The sequence below is a fragment of the Scleropages formosus genome, chromosome 19, assembly GCF_900964775.1.
Source record: "Scleropages formosus chromosome 19, fSclFor1.1, whole genome shotgun sequence".
Lineage (NCBI taxonomy): Eukaryota > Metazoa > Chordata > Actinopteri > Osteoglossiformes > Osteoglossidae > Scleropages > Scleropages formosus.
Window position 1 is genome coordinate 21,903,052 of NC_041824.1, and position 19,104 is coordinate 21,922,155.

General features: G+C 45.8%; 1 protein-coding gene across 4 annotated transcripts; it reads left to right on the forward strand.

Annotated features, from left to right (window-relative positions):
* Window positions 1–7,164: 7,164 nt before the first annotated feature.
* Window positions 7,165–16,307, forward strand: b4galnt1a (beta-1,4-N-acetyl-galactosaminyl transferase 1a). Of its 4 annotated transcripts, none has more exons than XM_018760130.2 (11): window positions 7,165–8,161; window positions 8,512–8,763; window positions 8,998–9,171; window positions 9,498–9,604; window positions 10,662–10,699; window positions 10,904–11,084; window positions 13,728–13,820; window positions 14,049–14,236; window positions 14,320–14,460; window positions 15,046–15,283; window positions 15,875–16,307. In XM_018760130.2, the coding sequence occupies exons 2-11, from the start codon at window positions 8,552–8,554 to the stop codon at window positions 16,081–16,083; spliced, it is 1,581 nt and encodes a 526-aa protein (XP_018615646.2). In that variant the 5' UTR covers window positions 7,165–8,161; window positions 8,512–8,551; the 3' UTR covers window positions 16,084–16,307. The 4 variants fall into 4 exon arrangements, with proteins under 4 accessions (XP_018615646.2, XP_018615648.2, XP_018615647.2 ...); XM_018760132.2 differs by having other exon boundaries at window positions 9,061–9,171; XM_018760131.2 differs by having other exon boundaries at window positions 7,165–7,289.
* The last annotated feature ends 2,797 nt before the right edge of the window (window positions 16,308–19,104 follow it).

Here is a 19,104-nt window from a genome sequence, read left to right on the forward strand (position 1 = left end):
TTCTCGCTGCAGTCGTCGTCGTACAGTACTGTACTTGATCTTAAGCGAAAGGCTAAGAAGTGAATTTATTTAATTGTATTTGTTTTCATTATGGGAGCGCGGTGGCGCAGCAGGTTTGGCTGGGGCCTCATCTGTGGTGGGTCTTTGGTTCGAGTCCTGCTTGCGGTGGACTTGCTTCCCGTCCTGTGTGTGTGTCTGTGTCTGTGTGTGTGTCCAGCTCTGCATCGCTGGGCTAAGCTCCGGCTTGCCGCAGCCCTGCTTGTGACAAGCGATTGTAGATTCTGTGTGTGTGTGTTCATTATCGAAATGAGATGTACAGGACACTATATATGAACATGTAATTGCTGAAGGAAGGAATGGAAATTAAATGTTAAACATCTCCTTTTTTTTTTTTTTTACACCAGCTCTTATGTTGGTGGAAGTTGACAAGTTAAAGTTTTAATAAATCAATCGAAACCATCAGTCAAGTCTTGGCCATCACCTGGGGTGGCCCACCCAGTGTGGTCTGCTACGGAGTTCATTGGAGGTTGCTTTGGAGAAAAGCGTCTGCTAAATAAATGTACACAGAAACCAAGTGAATACGTTAAAATATTCAAGACTCGTGCACATGGGCGTAGCTATATTGTGGCCATGGGTGGCCAGGGCCACCCCTGATTGAAGCTTAGCCACCCCTCTGGCCACCACTGTTATACAAAGCACTCTGCCAACACTGACAGGTGACTTTTTTTGCCACTCAAAGTTCTGTGAAGCACAAAGTCTGCAGTGCTATTAGGCTGAACAGCTACGAATCGCTCGCACGTCACAAACCTCCTTTGTGTGTCAGAGGCTAGGAGTAGTAAAATTGAATTTCGGTAGCGTTACTGCCTAGTACAAGTGAGCAACACAACAGGATACGGTGATGAGGTGAATAAAATCAGTGTTATTTACCTAGATTTCACTGTTCATTTAGTAAAAATTTGTTAAAGTTGAGGTACTGCGATGTTTCATCATGAGAAACAAATGTTAGCTTACCATTAATCGCATAACTTGGTTAATGTTTGCTGAAATTACTGCAACTGCTAGCTAATTTTTAAAAATGTTACCACATGCTTATCATGAGTCTTACTGTTTTTTGTAAGTAGCTGTTCAATTTAATAATAATAAAAGTGTTTCTTGATATGTGTGTTTGTCTACATCAGAACATGAAAAGGAAAGCGGAGGAAGATAGGGGGATACATTCTTTTTTTACAAACTGAGGACTAGTAGCAGCAAAACTGAAGAAAACAAAGAAGCAGGGAAATGAATGCTACAGAGAGGGAAAAAGCAGGGGAGATGTCTGCTGCTAAGAGAGACAAAGAAGAAGTAGAGAGAGTCTGAGAGGGAGCTTGTGGAGAAGCTCTACAGAGACGACACAGACCAGAATCAGAGATGAGCAAAAACTCATGTAGTCAGTCATTGCCCACCAGGTATGTAGGTTACATAAGTTGTATCTGCAAACATTAAAAAAAAAAAAAAAAAAAAAAAAAAAAATTCCAATACCCAATTTGCATAATTAGCATATAATGTTGTTTTATAGACATTTCTAAGGCCAGAGGTGAAGCTCAAGCACAGCCATGTTTAAAGGTGTTTCCCCGGACTTTTCAGGAAGACAGAAGAAGCTTTAAGAGTGGATGGTACACAAGTTGGTTAAAATACTGGTTAGAATACTCCACTAGTGCAGACTCTGCCTTCTGTTATGCTTGTACACATTTTAGCCTCCCCAGGCATACAGAATGCACGTTCATAAATAAAGTGCATTTTTCACCTGTCAGCGCGGAGAGATTTAGTACTGTTGAAAATTTTGATTTTTCTTCACAAAGGGATATAGGATTATATGAGTTTAATTTATTTAGCATTTGGATGCAGAAAATGGCTATAGTTTCTTTTTCTTTTACATGCTTCTCTCTGTGTTGTTTCCGATAACTTGCCTAATGTTCCTGATTTGTAACTCATGCTTGCTCTGAGAGAAGGACGGACTCAAGCACAGAGTAGAGAGATGAGAAGTTTAATCAATCCAAATCAGTATCCAAAAGCAGGTCGTGGGCAGGCGAGGGTCAGGCGATCGGCAGACAGTATACGAAGGGCAAAGACAAAGAACGTGGTCAGAAAACAAAGGCGAAGGCCGGTCGCGGGCTGAGTTCACTGTGGCAACGTCATACGGGAAGCAAGAGAGGCAAAACTAGGTTCCGCACCCCGGCTTGTGTGTCGTCCCTCTTTATGCTCACTTCCATTAGGAAGCGGCAGGTGTCGCCGATGAGGTGGGTGCGCAGGACGTGACAGTACCCCCCCCGACGGGTGGCCCCGGACGCCCTAGGTCTAGAAGGAGGGCGCCCCCGGGGGCGAGGAGCCGGACGCTCTGGGTGGTCCCTGTGGAAGACAGTGATTAGCTCTGGGTCAAGAACATCAGAAGCAGGCACCCATGACTGTTCTTTCGGCCCATACCCCTCCCAGTCCACCAGACACTGCAGCCGGCCCTTCCGTCTGCGAGAGTCCAGCAGGGCCCGGACCCTGTACGTGTTGTTGTCATCCAGAGGCAGCAGAGGGGTTTGTGCGATGTCTCCTGGTGGCTGGTGAAGAGATACTCCCACTGGCTTCAACAGGGAGATATGGAACGTAGGATGCGCTCGGAGGTCCGGCGGCAACTGAAGACGGTAGGTAACCGGTGTGACCCTGTGTAGGACCTTGAAAGGGCTGATGTATCGGGGTCCGAGTTTCTTCGAGGGGGTCTTCAGATGGAAATCCCTAGTTGAAAGCCATACCCTTTGGCCGGGAACGAACGTGAGGGTTCGGCGGTGTCGGTCAGCTTGACGTTTGTGTCTTTCTGCACTGCGAAGCAGGTGGTCCCGGACCGTTCTCCATACGTGAGCGCTCTCGCGGTACCAGGCCTCCACCACCGGGACAGGACTCTCTGGGGTCTCTCTGGGGAAGAGGATGGGTTGGTACCCTAGAAGACATTGAAAAGGGGAGATCCCAGTGGAGGTATGCTGGGCGGAGTTGTGGGCATACTAGGCCCAAGCCAGGTACTGGGCCCATTAGTGCGGTTGTTGGGAACAAGAGGCTCGGAGGTACTGCGCTATGTCCTGGTGCAGACGTTCAACCTGACCGTTGGCCTGCGGGTGGTACCCTGAGGTGAGGCTAACCGTTACTCCCAGTTGTCTCCAGAAGGCCTTCCACACCCGGGATGTGAACTGGGGGCCTCTATCCAAAATGATGTCTTCTGGGAGCCCGTGAAGCTTGAACACCTGCTCGAACAGGATCTCCGCGACCTCCAAAGCAGTAGGTAACTTCGGAAGGGGAACCAGTCTACAGGCCTTGGAGAAGCGGTCCACTACGGAGAGTACCACTGTCTTACCCGCGGAGATTGGAAGGTCCACCAGGAAATCCAGAGCCACATGTGTCCAGGGTCTGGTCGGTGACGGAAGAGGTTCCAGGAGGCCTGTGGCCTTCTCGGGCAGGGTATGGGTCTGGGTGCAGACAGTGCAAGCCTGCACGAAGTCTCGGACGTCATCAGACAGGGAAGGCCACCAGAACTGTCCCTGCAACAGAGAAAGGGTACGCCGGATACCTGGATGTCCTGCCTCCGGGCTCTCGTGCCCATTTCAACACTGCCGCGCAGTGTGTACTGGGCACATAGACCCGTCCTGCCGGTTTGCCTGGTGGTTCAGGCTCCCGGGTCTGTGCGTCTTGGACGTCCTGCAGCAGTTGCCAGGGGATCGGTCCCACCACACACACCCCTTGGGTAGAATCCCCTCCGGATTAGGGGGCACAGGATTGGGGTCGTGCAGCCGGGAGAGGGGATCTGCTTTCGTGTTCTTGGCGCCTGGGTGATAGGACACGGTAAAATGGAATCTTGTGAAAAACAGGGCCCAACGGGCCTGACAGGAGTTTAGCCTCTTAGCGTTTCGAGGTACTCAAGATTCTGGTGGTCTGTTAGCACCAGAAATGCATGAACAGCCCCCTCTAACCAGTGACCCCCCAGGGGAGTCATTGCTCCTTACATGAAGTCAGTGTCGTAAGGGGGGCCGCTACGGTGCTGAAATTTCTTATGAAACGGCGATAGAAGTTGGCAAACCCGAGAAAGCGTTGGAGAGCCCTTACCGTGGTGGGTCGTGGCCAGGACGTCACCGCACTGACCTTCCGGGGTTCCATGGAGACTCCGTCGGGGCTTAGGATGTACCCCAAGAATGAGATCTGCCATCTATGGAACTCGCACTTCTCTCCCTTGACGTATAGCTGGTGCTGCAAGTGCCGCCGGAGGACTGCCCGTACCTGCTGGACGTGCTGTTCTCAGGTTCGGGAAAAAAAAAAATCAGGATGTCATCGAGATACACTATGAAACATCGGTTAATGTAGTCCCCCAACACGTGATTCAGGAATGCCTGGAAGACGGAGGGAGCATTTATTAGGCCGAAAGGCATAACCCTGTATTTGTAATGACCCTGTGTGGTGGAGAATGCCGTCTTCCACTTGTCCCCCTCCCGGATCCAGATCAGGTTATATGCGCTGCAGAGGTCTAACTTGGAGAACCAGGCCGAGCCATGAATGCCTTCCAAAGCAGAGGTGATCAGCGGCAAGGGATGGGGGCACTTGACTGTGATCGCGTTCAATCCCCGATAGTCGATGCATGGTCTCAAACCTCCGTCCTTGTTGATAAAGAAAAACCCCGCTGTGGCTGGGGAAGTGGAAGGCCGAATCAGACCGGACGCGAGGGCCTCTTTGATGTACTCCTGCATGGCTTGTTGTTCTGGCAACGACAAGGGATATACCTGACCTCGAGGCGGCGTGGTACCTGGTAGGAGGTGGATCGCGCAGTCCCAGGACCGATGCGGAGGTAGTTGAGCAGCACGAGCCTTGCTGAACACCTCCTGGAGATCGCCGTATTCGGGGGGTATCTCTGGCGGGGGTAGGCCTTCTACCCCTTCCATGGAGGTGGCTCAACACGGGATTGTGAGGCAGGATGAGTGACAGGCATCTCCCCACGCCACCAGGTCGTTGGTGCTCCATCGGAAGACTGGGTCGTGGCGGGTCAACCATGGGTAGCCTAGGATAATTGGGGTATCTGGAGCCCGGATCAAAAGGAAGGTTAGGGTTTCACAGTGACAGGCCCCTATCTCGAGTCAGAGAGGGATGGTCCACGACTCCGAACCCCAAGGGTTGCCCGTCAAGCGCTTTCACACGTAACGTGACCTCACATGTTTTCAAAGGAACCTGATGGGCCCGGGCAAAGCCCCAGTCCATGAAAATGCCCGCGGCCCTGGAATCTATCAGGGCGCTTGTCAGTACCCGATTTCCTCCCCAAGCAATACACACCGGTAATCTCAACTGACCCCGATGTTCCCCCGAACTCACCTTTGGGTTCTTCGTGTACCCCTGGGAGGGTTGGACAGGACAGGTGGCTCAGATATGTTCCGGGGACCCGCGGTAGAGGCACAAATTCCTCACCAGTCTCCCCCTGCGTTCCTCCGGTCCAAGTTGGCTGGGTCCCACCTGCATGGGTTCGGGTTCTGCCTCCGAGCGGTGCGCTGGGCGGCTTGTCTGGCCTCCCTGGGTTCATCAAGACCGGCTAAGGTTGTCTATGGAAATGGTGGTCTCGACGAACCGGTCGAAGTCCTCCTCCTCTCCTCTGTAGGTGAGTTCGTCCTGGATACAGGGATTCAGTCCCTTAAAGAAACAAGTGAGAAGGCCCACGGAGTTCCACCCACTCTTGGCCGTGAGGGGACGGAATTCCAGTGCGTACTGAGCCACGCTTCTTTCCCCCTGGGTGAGATGCATGAGCCGATTTCCCGACACATGTCCCGCATAAGGGTGATCAAAAACCGCCTCAAACTGCTCGCGAAAAACGGCGTAGGTGGATCGTTGGCGTGAGCGCCACCCCGCGGCAGCCCACGCCCGGGCCGGGACAGTAAGCAGAGACATGACAAAAGCAGTCTTGGAAGCGTCAGTTCGATACATGTGGGGAGAGCATTCGAAGACCAACTCACATTGTATTAGGAAATCCTGACAGTGATCGGGTGACCTGTCATACCGCTCTGGTGTAGTGATCTGCGTGGCCAGACCAGATGCCTCTGGTGGTGGGGTTGGAGCGGCCGCAGTCCCGGTAGCGGGCTGGTTAATGCCTCCGGCTTGTAGAGCTTGTATCAGACGCTCCACCGTCTCCTCCAGGCGTTTCAGCGACTGGTCGTACGTTCCTAAGAGCGCGCCGTGTTTCCGCGAGCGCGGTGCGCATCTGTGCGATCTCTGCTGAGTCCTGATTGCTGGCGGAACCTTCTGTCATGCTTGCTCTGAGAGAAGGATGGACTCAAGTGCAGAGTAGAGAGATGAGAAGTTTTTAATCAATCCAAATCAGTATCCAAAAGCAGGTCGTGGGCAGGCGAGGGTCAGGCGATCGGCAGACAGTATACGAAGGGCAAAGACAAAGAACGTGGTCAGAAAACAAAGGCCGGTCTTGGGCTGAGTTCACTGTGGCAACGCCGTACGGGAAGCAAGAAAGGCAAAACTAGGTTCCGCAACCCCGGCTTGCACGTCGTCCCTCTTTATGCTCCCTTCCATCAGGAAGCGGCAGGTGTCGCTGATGAGGTGGGCGCGCAGGACGTGACAGTAGCATTTCCCTTTTTGTAATGGTACTTGACAGCTGTTTTCTCTTTTTTGGGCAAAAGCTTGATTGGGCAATCTAAGGAATAAACATGAAAAGTCTGAGGAATGTCTGCTGTAATAGACTGAGTAAGCAGGGGAAGTGTCTACACTTTATTTATGTGTGAAAGACTTGTGTTCATTTGTTTAATGAGAGTCCTATAAGATTTTTTGTTTGCTGACTTTGAGCTTTTTGTCATTTTATTTTGAAATTAGCTTATTTTTTCCTCCTTTTGTATGGCATTTAAAATAAATGGGTAACTTTAAATTTCTTGTGTACATTTGTAATCTATAAATTCTATAGAATTTACAGAATTTCTGCCTCCAGAATGTGCTTTTGGTACAGCATATCACGGTCGTGATATTTTTTCTTTTTTTTTTTTGCCACCCAAATGAAATCACTGGGTCTTACTATGCCCCTGCTTGTTCAATACACTACACAGTTAGTCTTCAGTGACACAGATCATATTCAAGAGCAGAAAAGGAAGACGAACTCCTCCTCTGCCCTTTTAAGGCTTTTTGAAGCTTTTGTCGCAACCGTCGCCGCAGCCGTCGCCGCCGTCTCTCACCGTGACACTCGCAGCAGACGACGCTGTAACGCCGGGGGGTGCGGTAGCAGCGCAAGTACGCGTGAGTAAGTCGTAAGTCATCCCCCAGTGTTCCAATATACTGTAAATGCATTTAAAATATATAAAGAATGCAGTATAATGCCTTTGTTTACTGTCGCTAATGTCCTTGTCACGCTGTAACCCTGACAACAACAGCGAGCTTTTACTGATCACATGGGCCTCAGCTCATCAGTCTTGGAGCTGCTGTCCACGTGAACAGTCAGTCGACGGGAGTTTTTTTAACGTTAATTTACCGCCATTACTAAATACTCGAGCAGTAGTTAAAAAAATATATTGATTAGATATTCTTATTTTAACAATCCATCCATCCAATTTCAATAGCCGATTTTTTTACTGAGTAGGGGTCGCGCAGCCTATCCACTCCAGGAAGCACTGGGCGCGAGGCTGAGGGGGGCTACACCCTGGATGGGATGCCAGTCCATCGCTGGGTAGCAACACATCCACTCACGCACGCTCACTCCCTCATCCGCTCTCTCACTAAGGGTAATTTTAAGGTTAAATTAAGCTGGGCTACATGTCTCTTTGGACTAGGCGAAAACCCACGCAGACATGTCACGGGGTGAGAACATAACTTGACAGACTGTCACTGGTGGTATGGAACTCGCGTTCTCTCATACCACCCATTTGTTCATTAGATTTAAAATGATCTTTTGGGGAACAAAATATTGCCAATGGTTGTTAGTGGAGCGGAGACCCCCCCGCACTAACAAAGCAGTAAGCAGTTTCTCTTCCGCCTGGGCTCGCGCGCCGCCGTGCTCTCGCGAAAGAGCAAACGCGCCGTTTTCGCGCTCTGCCCGCGTGCTCCTTTAGCGTCAGTGACACGCGAGACCACACCTGTCTGAAGAATCACGCGAAACCTGCTTTGAGGAAGGCGCAGCGCACACGTAAGTGACAAACAACCTTTCCTGTTCTCTGCTGAATAATTGTTTTCTCTCTGTTTGCTATAAACCATACGGTGTGAAAGTGGCGTTATTCTGTGTATTTAGGATGAAACATAACTGTACGTTCATTCATTTAGCTGACACTTTTCTCCAAAGTGAGTTAAGATTACAAATTACAGTTACAAGCCTGCTGTGTTTACCCATTATATTGGTGGGTAATTTTACTGGAGCAATTTAGTACTTTGCTAAGGTTACTACAGCCGGAGGTGGGGATCAGATCTGCTTTGGGTCCAAGGCAGCAGCTCTAACCACTACCAGCTGTCGTATTAACTTTTTTAATGTCCTGTCCACAGCACCCATGCTGTTTTCCCTGGGGCAGCTACGTGACTGTACATGATCATGCGCTTCACCCACAAGGCGTCGGCGCTGGCAGTTGTGCTGTTTGCTGCCATCCTCCTCTCTTTCTGGATGTCTGTGGACTATAGAACTGTGGATCTGCGGTCCCAACCGGGCAGCACGCTGAAGAAGCTGTTTGACCAAAGGGTGCAGTTATTACAAGAGAGTTACAGTGAGATTCCCTTCCGAATAAAGGAGAGTGTACTTGGGTGAGTGTTTAGCTGAGCTGTGGTCAAGCATCAAAATGTGTGCATCACATTCACCTTTTTGGTGCTATTATGCCACCCTCTTGTTATTTTATTGTTTTTAAGAATGCACAGCTTCTCAGCTGTATGTATCTGACTCATCATCAGGTCTCTTATCCTCTTGCAAGCTTTTCAAGCTGTTTTTTATCCCATCATCGCCCATTCTCATCTCCCATCCATTGGTGTTTTTGTTCAAAGTCTGCTCCCCCACAATAGATGTGTGTGTCAGAGTGAGAAGACCATTGACCTTCCCTTCTCCAGAATGCTTTTTCCACGGGTCTCTGCCAAAGTCTTCCATACAGCTTTCCAGGCCTCCGAGTTGGAGGAGGTGAAACGCCGTAGAGCCGAGGAGTACCAAAGCTTCAAAAAGAGGTGCACTTTCCTTGTTCTTCAAACATTTCCATACCCAAACCATCTACAGGAAACTGGGGAAGGTCCCGGGGTACCTTTCCTTGGGATGTGTTTGCATAAGACTGAATGCCTTTAGTTCATCTCAGTTTTCCTCCATGAGAGCTAAACAGCACTGCTATTATTGAAGGCAATCCCCCTGTATCATTTCAAAGTCACCGGACTATCATTCACAGGATGAAATACTGCTACTGTTGTTTCCTACAAAAATTTGATAAAACACAAATGCTGTTTTAACATCAAAGATGTACGAAGGTCATCTTATCTGTTTTTCTCTGGATGTACTCCAGATCCCAGAGTGCAGCAGACTTCATCATTGTTGCAGAAGCAAACAGCCCCTTGCAGTATCCCACCCAGGGAGTAAAAGTTCAGCCCAAAAAAACCATCCTCATTCCAGGTAAGAGAAGATAATATTGGGTAATTTTAAAAATTATTACTTGGGTCACACACACACACACACACACACACACACACAGTCTGGAAGCTCTTGTCCCAAGCGGGGTTGTGGAGAACTGGAGCCTAACCCGGCAGCACAGGGCGCAAAGCAGGAGGGGGAGGGGACACACTCAGGACAGGATGCCAGTCCGTCGCAGGGCACCCCAAGAAGGACTCGAACCCCAGACCTGCCAGAGAGTGGGGCCCGGCCATGCCCGCTACACCACCATACCCCCTACTAAGAACACACACACACACACACACACACATTTTCAGAACCGCTTGTCCCATACGGGGACACGGGGAACCGGAGCCTACCCGGCAACACAGGGCGTAAGGCTGGAGGGGGAAGGGACACACCCAGGACGGGACGCCAGTCCGCCGCAAGGCACCCCAAGCGGGACTTGAACCCCAGACCCACCGGAGAGCAGGACTGCGGTCCAACCCACTGCGCCACCGCACCCCCTCCTACTAAGAACACTTCTTACTTAAAATTAAATCTGTAATTTCATTAAAAGGATGCAGTTTTTACATATGGAAATGGTGCTTCAGTTGTGGTACCCTTGAGCAAGGTGTATCTACCTGGAATTTCTCCAGTAAAAATTACCCCACTATATAAATGGACAAATCATTGTATGTAGCTTAACATTTTAAGTCGCTGTGGAAAAAAGGATCACCTTTCCTATTTTGTTCAGCCCGTGTGGAGTTTGCACGTTCCCCTGTGTCTGTGTGGGTTTCCTCCCACAGTCTAAAGACTTGCCCTTCATATTAATTGGTGAGTCTAAATTGCCAGCGTGAGTGAGTGTGTGGCTACCCTGGGCAGGACAGGTGTCCCGTTCAAGGTATACCCCTCATAGTCTCTGGGATAGTCTCCAGTTAGCCATGACAAAGACAAGCGCTTAACAAAATTAAGGGGAAGAATGTTTGCATCTGCTTATATAGTCTTACATGATGTGTATATGCTTTGTATATCGTCTTTCATTATCCAAAAAAACCTGTCAAAATACTTGTCACTTCAGGCCTTGGCTTAAAAGAACAACCCAAGAAACTTCATTCAGTGAGTAAAGTATATTTCATTCATTTTGTCAGTGATTTGTTATCATTTAATTTCTTGCTACTGATTTCCAAGAACAAGGAGCTGTTGTTGTAGCTGCTGTCATATTATGAAACGTGTTAATTAGGGTAATCCTAGCAAGTTGCTGCTCTGTTGTTCATTTTTTGTTCTTCACCTTTAGTCTCCTTTACGTTTATCCTGCTGCAGGTGAATTTGACTTCAACGTTGGGCATATTTGATGTGGCAGCAGAGGTGGAGATGGTCAAGGTTGAAGGTGTAGGGGAGAAGCACATAACTTTGTCCAGTAACTTTCTGCCTCATCTGAACCGACAGCTGCAGTTTGTCACCTACACCAACACGCATTTTCACCCCAACACAGCAGACACAGGTGAAACAAAAACAGCCAACTGGAATTGATGTTTTCGCTCCAGCATGCCAGAAAGGTCCAGTTATAACCTAAGAAACTCTCGGATGTGTGGAATATCGAAAGACCTGAGTCTGTCTGGAGCTAGATATAACTTACTATTACTTTTTATTACAGTAAATTAAATAGTTCTGAGTGGGGCGCGGTGGCGCAGTAGGTTGGACTGGGTCCTGCTCTCCGGTGGGTCTGGGGTTCGAATCCTGTTTGGGGTGCCTTGCGACGGACTGGCGTCCCGTCCTGGGTGTGTCCCCTCCCTCTCCAGCCTTACGCCCTGAGTTGCCGGGTTAGGCTCCGGTTCCCTGTGACCCCGTATGGGACAAGCAGTTCAGATTGTGTGTGTGTGTGTGTGTGTGTGTGTGTGTGTGTGTGTAAATAGTTCTGGAAGTGGCAAGACAAAATTGCTGGTACAGGTGTGCTAAGCAGAAACCGATATTATACAGACACCCCTCTACTTACGTAAATTTGACTTGCGTAAATCCGGATTCCTGTAAAAAAAAAAAGAAAAAAATTGCTTGCATACACATTATTTACAGAAGCTCTTACGCACAACATCTGAAATATGCAAGTCGGCGTAGCCAGACAGGCAAGAAGCTGCATCTTCCCAGTTCTCATGTGTTTTGAGCCATGATTGCCTCACCTCTCCTTAGTGTACTTTATTTTCTTATATTTATTCATTATTCACAGTGCCTGGTGGTAAACGTATACTTGAAGGATTCACTTACTGCTGAAACTCTGTCCACATTTAAAAAAGGTCTTAAAACTCACCTCTTGCAGACTTATGATGATCTACTAAGTTCATCATGTAACAAGTAAATGTTCATTCACTATAACTTAGAGATCATCCCTGTTAAACAATGGATAAACTTCACGCATCTACTCCTGTAATGTAACATAAATGTTTGTATATTATATATGTGTATATATGTACATATATTAAAATATATATATATACATTTTTTAAATACTTGGAAGGAATCGTCAATGTTTGGATAGTTTTAAACAGCTACTTGTGTAATGTACATCAGTTCATATGGTGCTAAAAAAACTAACTGTACTTAAGAATTATGCATCTGCATTTTAAGTGTCTCTCTCTGCTAATGTAATGTAGACGTATTTTCTATAAGATGTATTACGTCACTTTGGAGAAGAGCATCTGCTAAATGAATAAATGTAAGGAAAATGAGATCCGTCTTGCAAGCGTATAGCAATCAATTTAGAGATGAAATTGAAAATAATCATCTTTGTCCACCTTCATACTTCCTTATAGTCTGTAGCACGAGAACCAGGTTTAGCATATCGACTGAATACAATAGTGAAGAATGCTGCACATATAAAGCACCACATGAAAGGAACAGTTAGTATGAAAACAATAATAATAATAATAACAACAAAGAAATGTCAAGGTGCAATAACAGATGAAAAATTATTAATGTTATTATGTTGAATGGTGGGGGAGGAGGGGGAATCCGACATGTAAATTTTGACTTGCGTAAGGGGTTGAAGAACAGTCTATTTGCTTAAGTCAAGGGGTGTCTAACTATTTTACCAAATCATCTCTATTTTTTATGTTTGCATTTTTAAATTGTGATATTTATGCTTTTATAAACATGTTCTTTGTGCAGAGTAGATGTCCAGCCCTCCTGCATCACTGCTGCCATTCCCTGGGGCATTATGGAAATAAGTTTCTCTTCCCGCAGGATTTAAATAACAGATATGTCAAGTACAGGGGGTGCGGTGGCGCAGTGGGTTGGACCACAGTCCTGCTCTCCGGTGGGTCTGGGCTTCGAGTCCCGCTTGGGGTGCCTTGCGGCAGACTGGCGTCCCGTCCTGGGTGTGTCCCCTCCCCCTCCGGCCTTACGCCCTGTGTTAACAGGTTGGCTCCGGTTCTCCGCGACCCCGTATGGGATAAGCGGTTCTGAAAATGTGTGTGTGTGTGTGTCATATGTCAAGTACACCACACCTTTGGAACACACTGCTGTTTACATAACTTGCCGTTTCAAGAAGAGAAAAGTAGAGTATACTAGTAAAGAGAGAATCCAAACCTTGTCCCAGTTAAAGCATTCACATTTAGCCCATTCATGCCATGCAAGCGAAGAAGCAAAAAAATTGGGAAGTCATCAGAAAACCAAAAAATAGCACAAGGGTAATATTTTTCAGTATTCAGCATAAATAATCACATGACATTTTCAAGAAGTAACCCAAAAAAAGTGGCTTTCTCTTTACAATTGGGACCAATCTGACAATCAGTTTCACTGTCTGCACAAAACCACTCTGAATAAAAAGTAGTGTATTTCATTAAAAGACCTGCTTGCATTCTTGTAGTTTATAGAATTTAGAATTTGCCACGAAATAAACAGGGTTTATCTAAGTAACCCTCAGGTATGCAATTCAAGTGATCAGAAGCAGTTAACACTTCTGGATTGAGATTTATAATGTGCTGGCCAAACAGCCTGAAACCAGGACGCACCATCTACATTATATCGGTGTTCTGGGTTATATGTAATTGTTTGTAATGAAGAATGGCAGGATTGCTCTTTTTCAGATTCTTGTGTGTGTTGAAGCAGGAAGGCATTTGCTTATTTTTAATCTTTTGTTTTTATTTTAAAGTGGAGTTTTGTACTGAGGGCTACACAGCAGTCTTCACGATCAAAATCCGCCACAGTCTCATCCCAAAACTCTATAACCCAGGTTCTGGAAGAGGTATGTTTCATCTATTTCTCATTTTTGGGTGGATTAACATCCTTTCGCTTTGCTCTACAGCAGCTGCTGTTTTTTTGCCATATTATGTACTTTTATATCTTGTTGTAAATTACCTTTTAATTGCTAACATTTGGGTGGTTCTGTGTTGTTACTGATTAGTCCGGGAGGGATTTTGCATTTCTTTTACATCGAATCTTGAAATGTTAGTATACTCGTGTGTCTTTACAGGGTACAAAATCAGCAAGCTCGTGACCATAGCTACAAAAACATTCCTACGTTATGACAAACTCCAGGTTCTGATTGACAGTATTCGGCAGTTCTACCCCACTGTCACCATAGTGATTGCAGACGACAGTGAGCACCCCAAACCAGTGACTGGCCCATACATCGAGCATTACATCATGCCATTTGGAAAGGTAAAGGAGTTTATGTTCTGGATACTAGTCAGACACTACTTTTGTTGCGACGATTCACTATGATTCACCTCTCTCCCTTCCAGGGCTGGTTTGCTGGTCGCAACCTGGCTGTGTCCCAGGTAACTACAAAGTACGTGTTGTGGGTGGATGATGACTTCATCTTTACCTCAGACACCAAGATCGAGAAGTTTGTGGATGTACTGGAGAAAACCACTCTGGACTTGGTGAGATGCTTTGCACAGAGTGCAACACATCTAATAAGTGTAATTTACCATGATGTGAGGGAAGGAAGGGCAAGCTGTGTCCTCCCATACTTTGTGGTTCTGTTGATGTGCTTACTCCATTAAGTTTATCAGAATTCTTTTTTTAGAAGCTATTTTATTTGTATTTTAAGATACATGTATTTTATGGCAGAGTTTTTTTCTTTTTCTAAATAACGTATTGACAAGACTTGTTTCAGTAGACAAGTGCTCCTAACTTATGTACACACATTTCTGTTGTCACCTTGTGACAGTACAGCTATATTTTCTAGAGTAGACTACCTTACTGAGTACGTTAAAGCTAATTTAGTGCCTTCAGTGGTCAATTACAATTAAAGAAAAAACTATATTTCAAAAAATCATTGTGTTATGGACCTGAAAAGATAAAACTGGTTTGTAAGATGGAGAGCAGTGTTTATTTTTAATATAAAAAAAAAGCTTATATAATTATAGTTTCTTTCTGGAGTACAATAATAAGGGGACAAGGTCTGTGTTTCTGTAGTGAGGATATGTGTAAGTTCTGAGCACTGTTGGTCATGTGCCTTGCAGGTAGGTGGAGCGGTGCGTGAGGTCACAGGGTACACAGCCACCTTCAGGCACACCATCTCTGTGGAACCAGGGGATGAGGACGGAGACTGCCTGCACATAAGGCGTGGTTTTCACCATGGCATACAGGGCTTTCCTAACTGTGTAGTCTCAGATGCAGTCATCAACTTCTTCATGGCTAGAACAGACAAGATTCAGCAAGTGGGCTTTGACCCTCAACTGGTGCGAATTGCACATCTAGGTGAGTGTCCCTCTTACTGCCTGTGTTGTGATCTGAGATGCTGGGTAGGTTGTGTGTGTCTGTAGGCTGTCACGGATTACTGTGGTGCACTCAGATGCGGAGCTGATTTACAGTGATCAGTGATTTCTCAAACAAGAAATGTGTCAAAGATTACAAAGAGATGGGCTGGCAAGAGAGCACTGAGCAGCATTCCACAGTGACCCTTTCCACTGGCTTCCCTTTGAAAGCCCACATTGATAGGCTGATGTGATGCTAGTTAGTAGGAAGTGGTCAGTCTACAATGAGGACAGTGGAGTGTGGTTGTAGTGGAGGGATCAGTTTCATTGCAAAGTTTGTTACAATGGCCATCTTGATTTGCACATTTATTTTCTGTAAATGTGCTCCCAAGTTTGTTTTATTTATTTAAAAAAATCGGTTTTTAATATATTGTATATGCAATGCATGAAGTTGTTTCATATGCACATTTTTAATATTAAACCATGAATTTATCTTGTTACCCACATAAGAAGTATGAACCAGACAGTTGATGAAACTGAGTTCAAATGAGATGTTTTTTTTTTTTTTTTTTTTTTTTCCCCCCTTCCTCCCCAGAATTTTTCATTGATGCTCTTGGTGTTCTTCATGTTGGCTCATGTAATGATGTCATAGTCAGCCACACCTCCAAGATCAAGCTGCCGTGGGGCCAGTCAGAAACTGACAAAGCCTATGCCAAGTTTCGAGAGCCATCCACCACCACCCAGGTCGCTCAGGACAGATTGTTTTACTTCAAAAACCGGCTCCAGTGCCTGACATACAAATGAGTTTCCCATCTGTACTGGGTCCCTGTGTTATAAATAATTGAGTTATTAATTTTCAAAGATGCATCCATCCATCCAGTTTCAATAACCACTTGTCCTGAGCAGGGTCCCAGTGGACTGGAGTCTGTCCTAGAAGCATTGAGCACAAAGTGGGGTATACCCCAAATAGGACACCAGTCCATTACAGGGTAGCCACACACACACACACACACACACACACACACACACACACACACACACACACACACACACACACACACACACACACACACAGGGCTATTTAGTGTCACCAGTCCATCTGTACTACATGTCTTTTGACTGTGGGAGAAGCTTATGCAAACACAGGGAGAATATGCAAACTCCACAGAGACTAAGCAGAGATCAAACCCACGTTCTTTTGCATGACTCAGGTACGGTGAGGCAGCAGCAATACAAGCTGTGCCATCATGCTGTCCTTCAAAGGTGAACATTGTCATTTTATTTATCTTGATTGTAATTCACTTGTCTGTTTTCTTGTCTTTTTTTGAAGAAAAAAAACTTATAATAGTGCTTCTGTATCCCCCACTTCTACTTCATCAATGGTCACTGGCTACAGTGGAACCTTGGACCTCCTGAAGTCTACCAACATTTCATTAGTCTTCGCAGTGTTGAGTTGGAGCTGGTTGTACCACTCAACTAAGTCCTTTACCAAGTCTCTGAACTCATCCTTCTTCCCCTCCCTCGTACACAACTGTTTCTGTAGTAGCTGAGAACTTCTCGTAGCTGAAGCCTGAGGTGTACAGGGCAAGGTGAAGGGGAACCAAAAGTGTTCCTCAAGGGGCCCTAACCATGTCTCACACGCAGCCCTGCAGCTTCACAGACTGCGGTCTACCAGTCAGGTTGTCCATTATCAAGGATATGTGAATGTATGAACCTATACTTACTGGTACATCCCAAGCTCTATGGTATTCAATGCACTAGAAAAATCATTAAGAATTATGATTCTCACAGTGCTGCTTGCCTTGTCTAAATAGGAGTAGGCTCTGTTTAGTAGCTAAATGACAGCATTGTCCACTCCAGTGTGATCCTGGTAGGCAAGATGGGATGACATCTGCTGAAAAAGGCTGTGGAAGCATACATTGTCACACAGCTCGAGCTGTTGGACTTCTGAGGTGATAAAGAACTGGTTTAATTAATTTTTGAGGCATTTCTACTCACTGATGCTTTTCTCCAAAGCAACTTGCACTGTTAAGGTTATAATTATCACCAGCTTATAATTATTTACCCATTTATACAATGGGGTAATTCTACTAGAGTAATTTAGGGTAAGTACATTGCTCAAGGGTACTACAGGCAGAGGTGAGATCAAACCTGTGACTTTTAGACCCAAAGGTACCACCTCTAACCATTACGCTACCAGCCATGCTTACCTTTTGCACATTTTTCTGTCTCAGCTTTTTAAAAGATCTGGCTTTGCTGAGAATCTTGTTTCTTAAATTGTTTACTTCTCTTTTCTTATTGTATTGTGTTTTTCCTTTTCATTTTATTTCACCAAATTGATGAAAAGATTGAATTTCCTTTTGCTGTTCTGGTACACCGAAGTCATTAGTACTGTAACTGGATAACATTGTGGACTCTACGTATACTTGATTATTTGAGTTCTACTCAACAGAAAGGGGGGTGATTTGAATTTTATGTAATTTATATATGCTATATGTGTATTATATACAATTTGTAAATTGTGTAACCCAAGAGATTTGGGTTTACCTGAAACGTGCACTGATTTTCTTTGTTCTTTTGATGGACAGGACCGTTCTCAAACACCTGCCCCTGCCTTAATAAAATTACCACCAGTTACACCCACTTGAGGGGAATTTTAAGGGACTTCAATTCAGCCTGCTGAGGACTGAGGAAGTGTATATATGAGAATAAACCTGATTTATTGTGGAAAAGTGACTGTTGCTCATTAATCCTGTCCATTGGCTGCCTCTGCCCCACAACTGGTCATCGGTGTTCAGTGACATAAAGACAACCTGCTTATTACTACATTGTTAGACAAAGTAAAAGTGATGCATGCTCTGTAGGGATTGTCTTGGGGAATTGTATGTAACTCTTGTTCACTTAGTTCTCAGGTGAATCAACAGGTGGAACATTCCAACGTATGTCTGAAGGTGCAGTCCAGGTCTGGGGTTCATGTCCCACTTGGGGTGCCTTGTGACAGACTGGTGTCCCATCCTGGGTATGTCCCCTTCCCATCCAGCCTTACACCCGGTGTTGCTGGGTTAGGCTCCGGCTCGCCGCAACCCCGCTTGGGACCAGCGGCTTCAGCCAATATGTGTGTGTGGGTAATTATGTCTCATGTAGGAGAATTAACCTCATGAAGGGTGTCTCGGGAACAAATTACCTTTTTTAAGGTGGGGAAAGACTTATGTTTTTATGCATTGTGTAAACATAACACAATTTCATGGGGGGAAAAAAAAACACTGGAAAACATCTTGGTATGTTGTGAGGGAGAACACTGCAATGTTATGTAATTTTTAATGAAGCAGGTGCTCTTCAATTGGTTCTGTTCAGATGACCCAATCCTTAGTCAACTGTGTTGCAAGTCAAAAATCCTAATATGTGAACTATTGAGGATATAGTATATGAATGGTATGTGGTATAATTGGGCTTTGTTATGGTTTCCAAAAAATTTGACACATTCTCTTTAATATAGAATACATATACAGTGGCACATTATATAAGTGGAACATAAAGAAGATGATGGAAGTCCCTGAGATATTAGTCACTGCTATCTGGCTGCCAGACAGTATCATACTATGTTAAATACCATAGCTGTGGGTAACACAAGTCCAACAACAGTGGAAGGGGAAACTGCTGGCTTCTAATCCAGTACCCTTTACAGAGAACACAACGAGTATCGCTCTGTATGGACAGGCCTGCAGAATTGTGAGCTCTGCCCAGAAGAATGGGAAGCGGGTGATTCTGTTGACTTGAGACCTCTGGCTGTGGTCTTCTAGAACATTCTTTAATTAGTGCAGGATA

Coding starts and splice junctions, on each gene's coding strand:
- b4galnt1a (XM_018760130.2), top strand. CDS start 8,552: ATGATCATGCGCTTCACCCACAAGGCGTCGGCGCTGGCAGTTGTGCTG. Junction 10,700..10,903: donor AACCCAAGAAACTTCATTCA/GTGAGTAAAGTA, acceptor ATCCTGCTGCAG/GTGAATTTGACTTCAACGTT. Junction 13,821..14,048: donor TAACCCAGGTTCTGGAAGAG/GTATGTTTCATC, acceptor GTGTCTTTACAG/GGTACAAAATCAGCAAGCTC.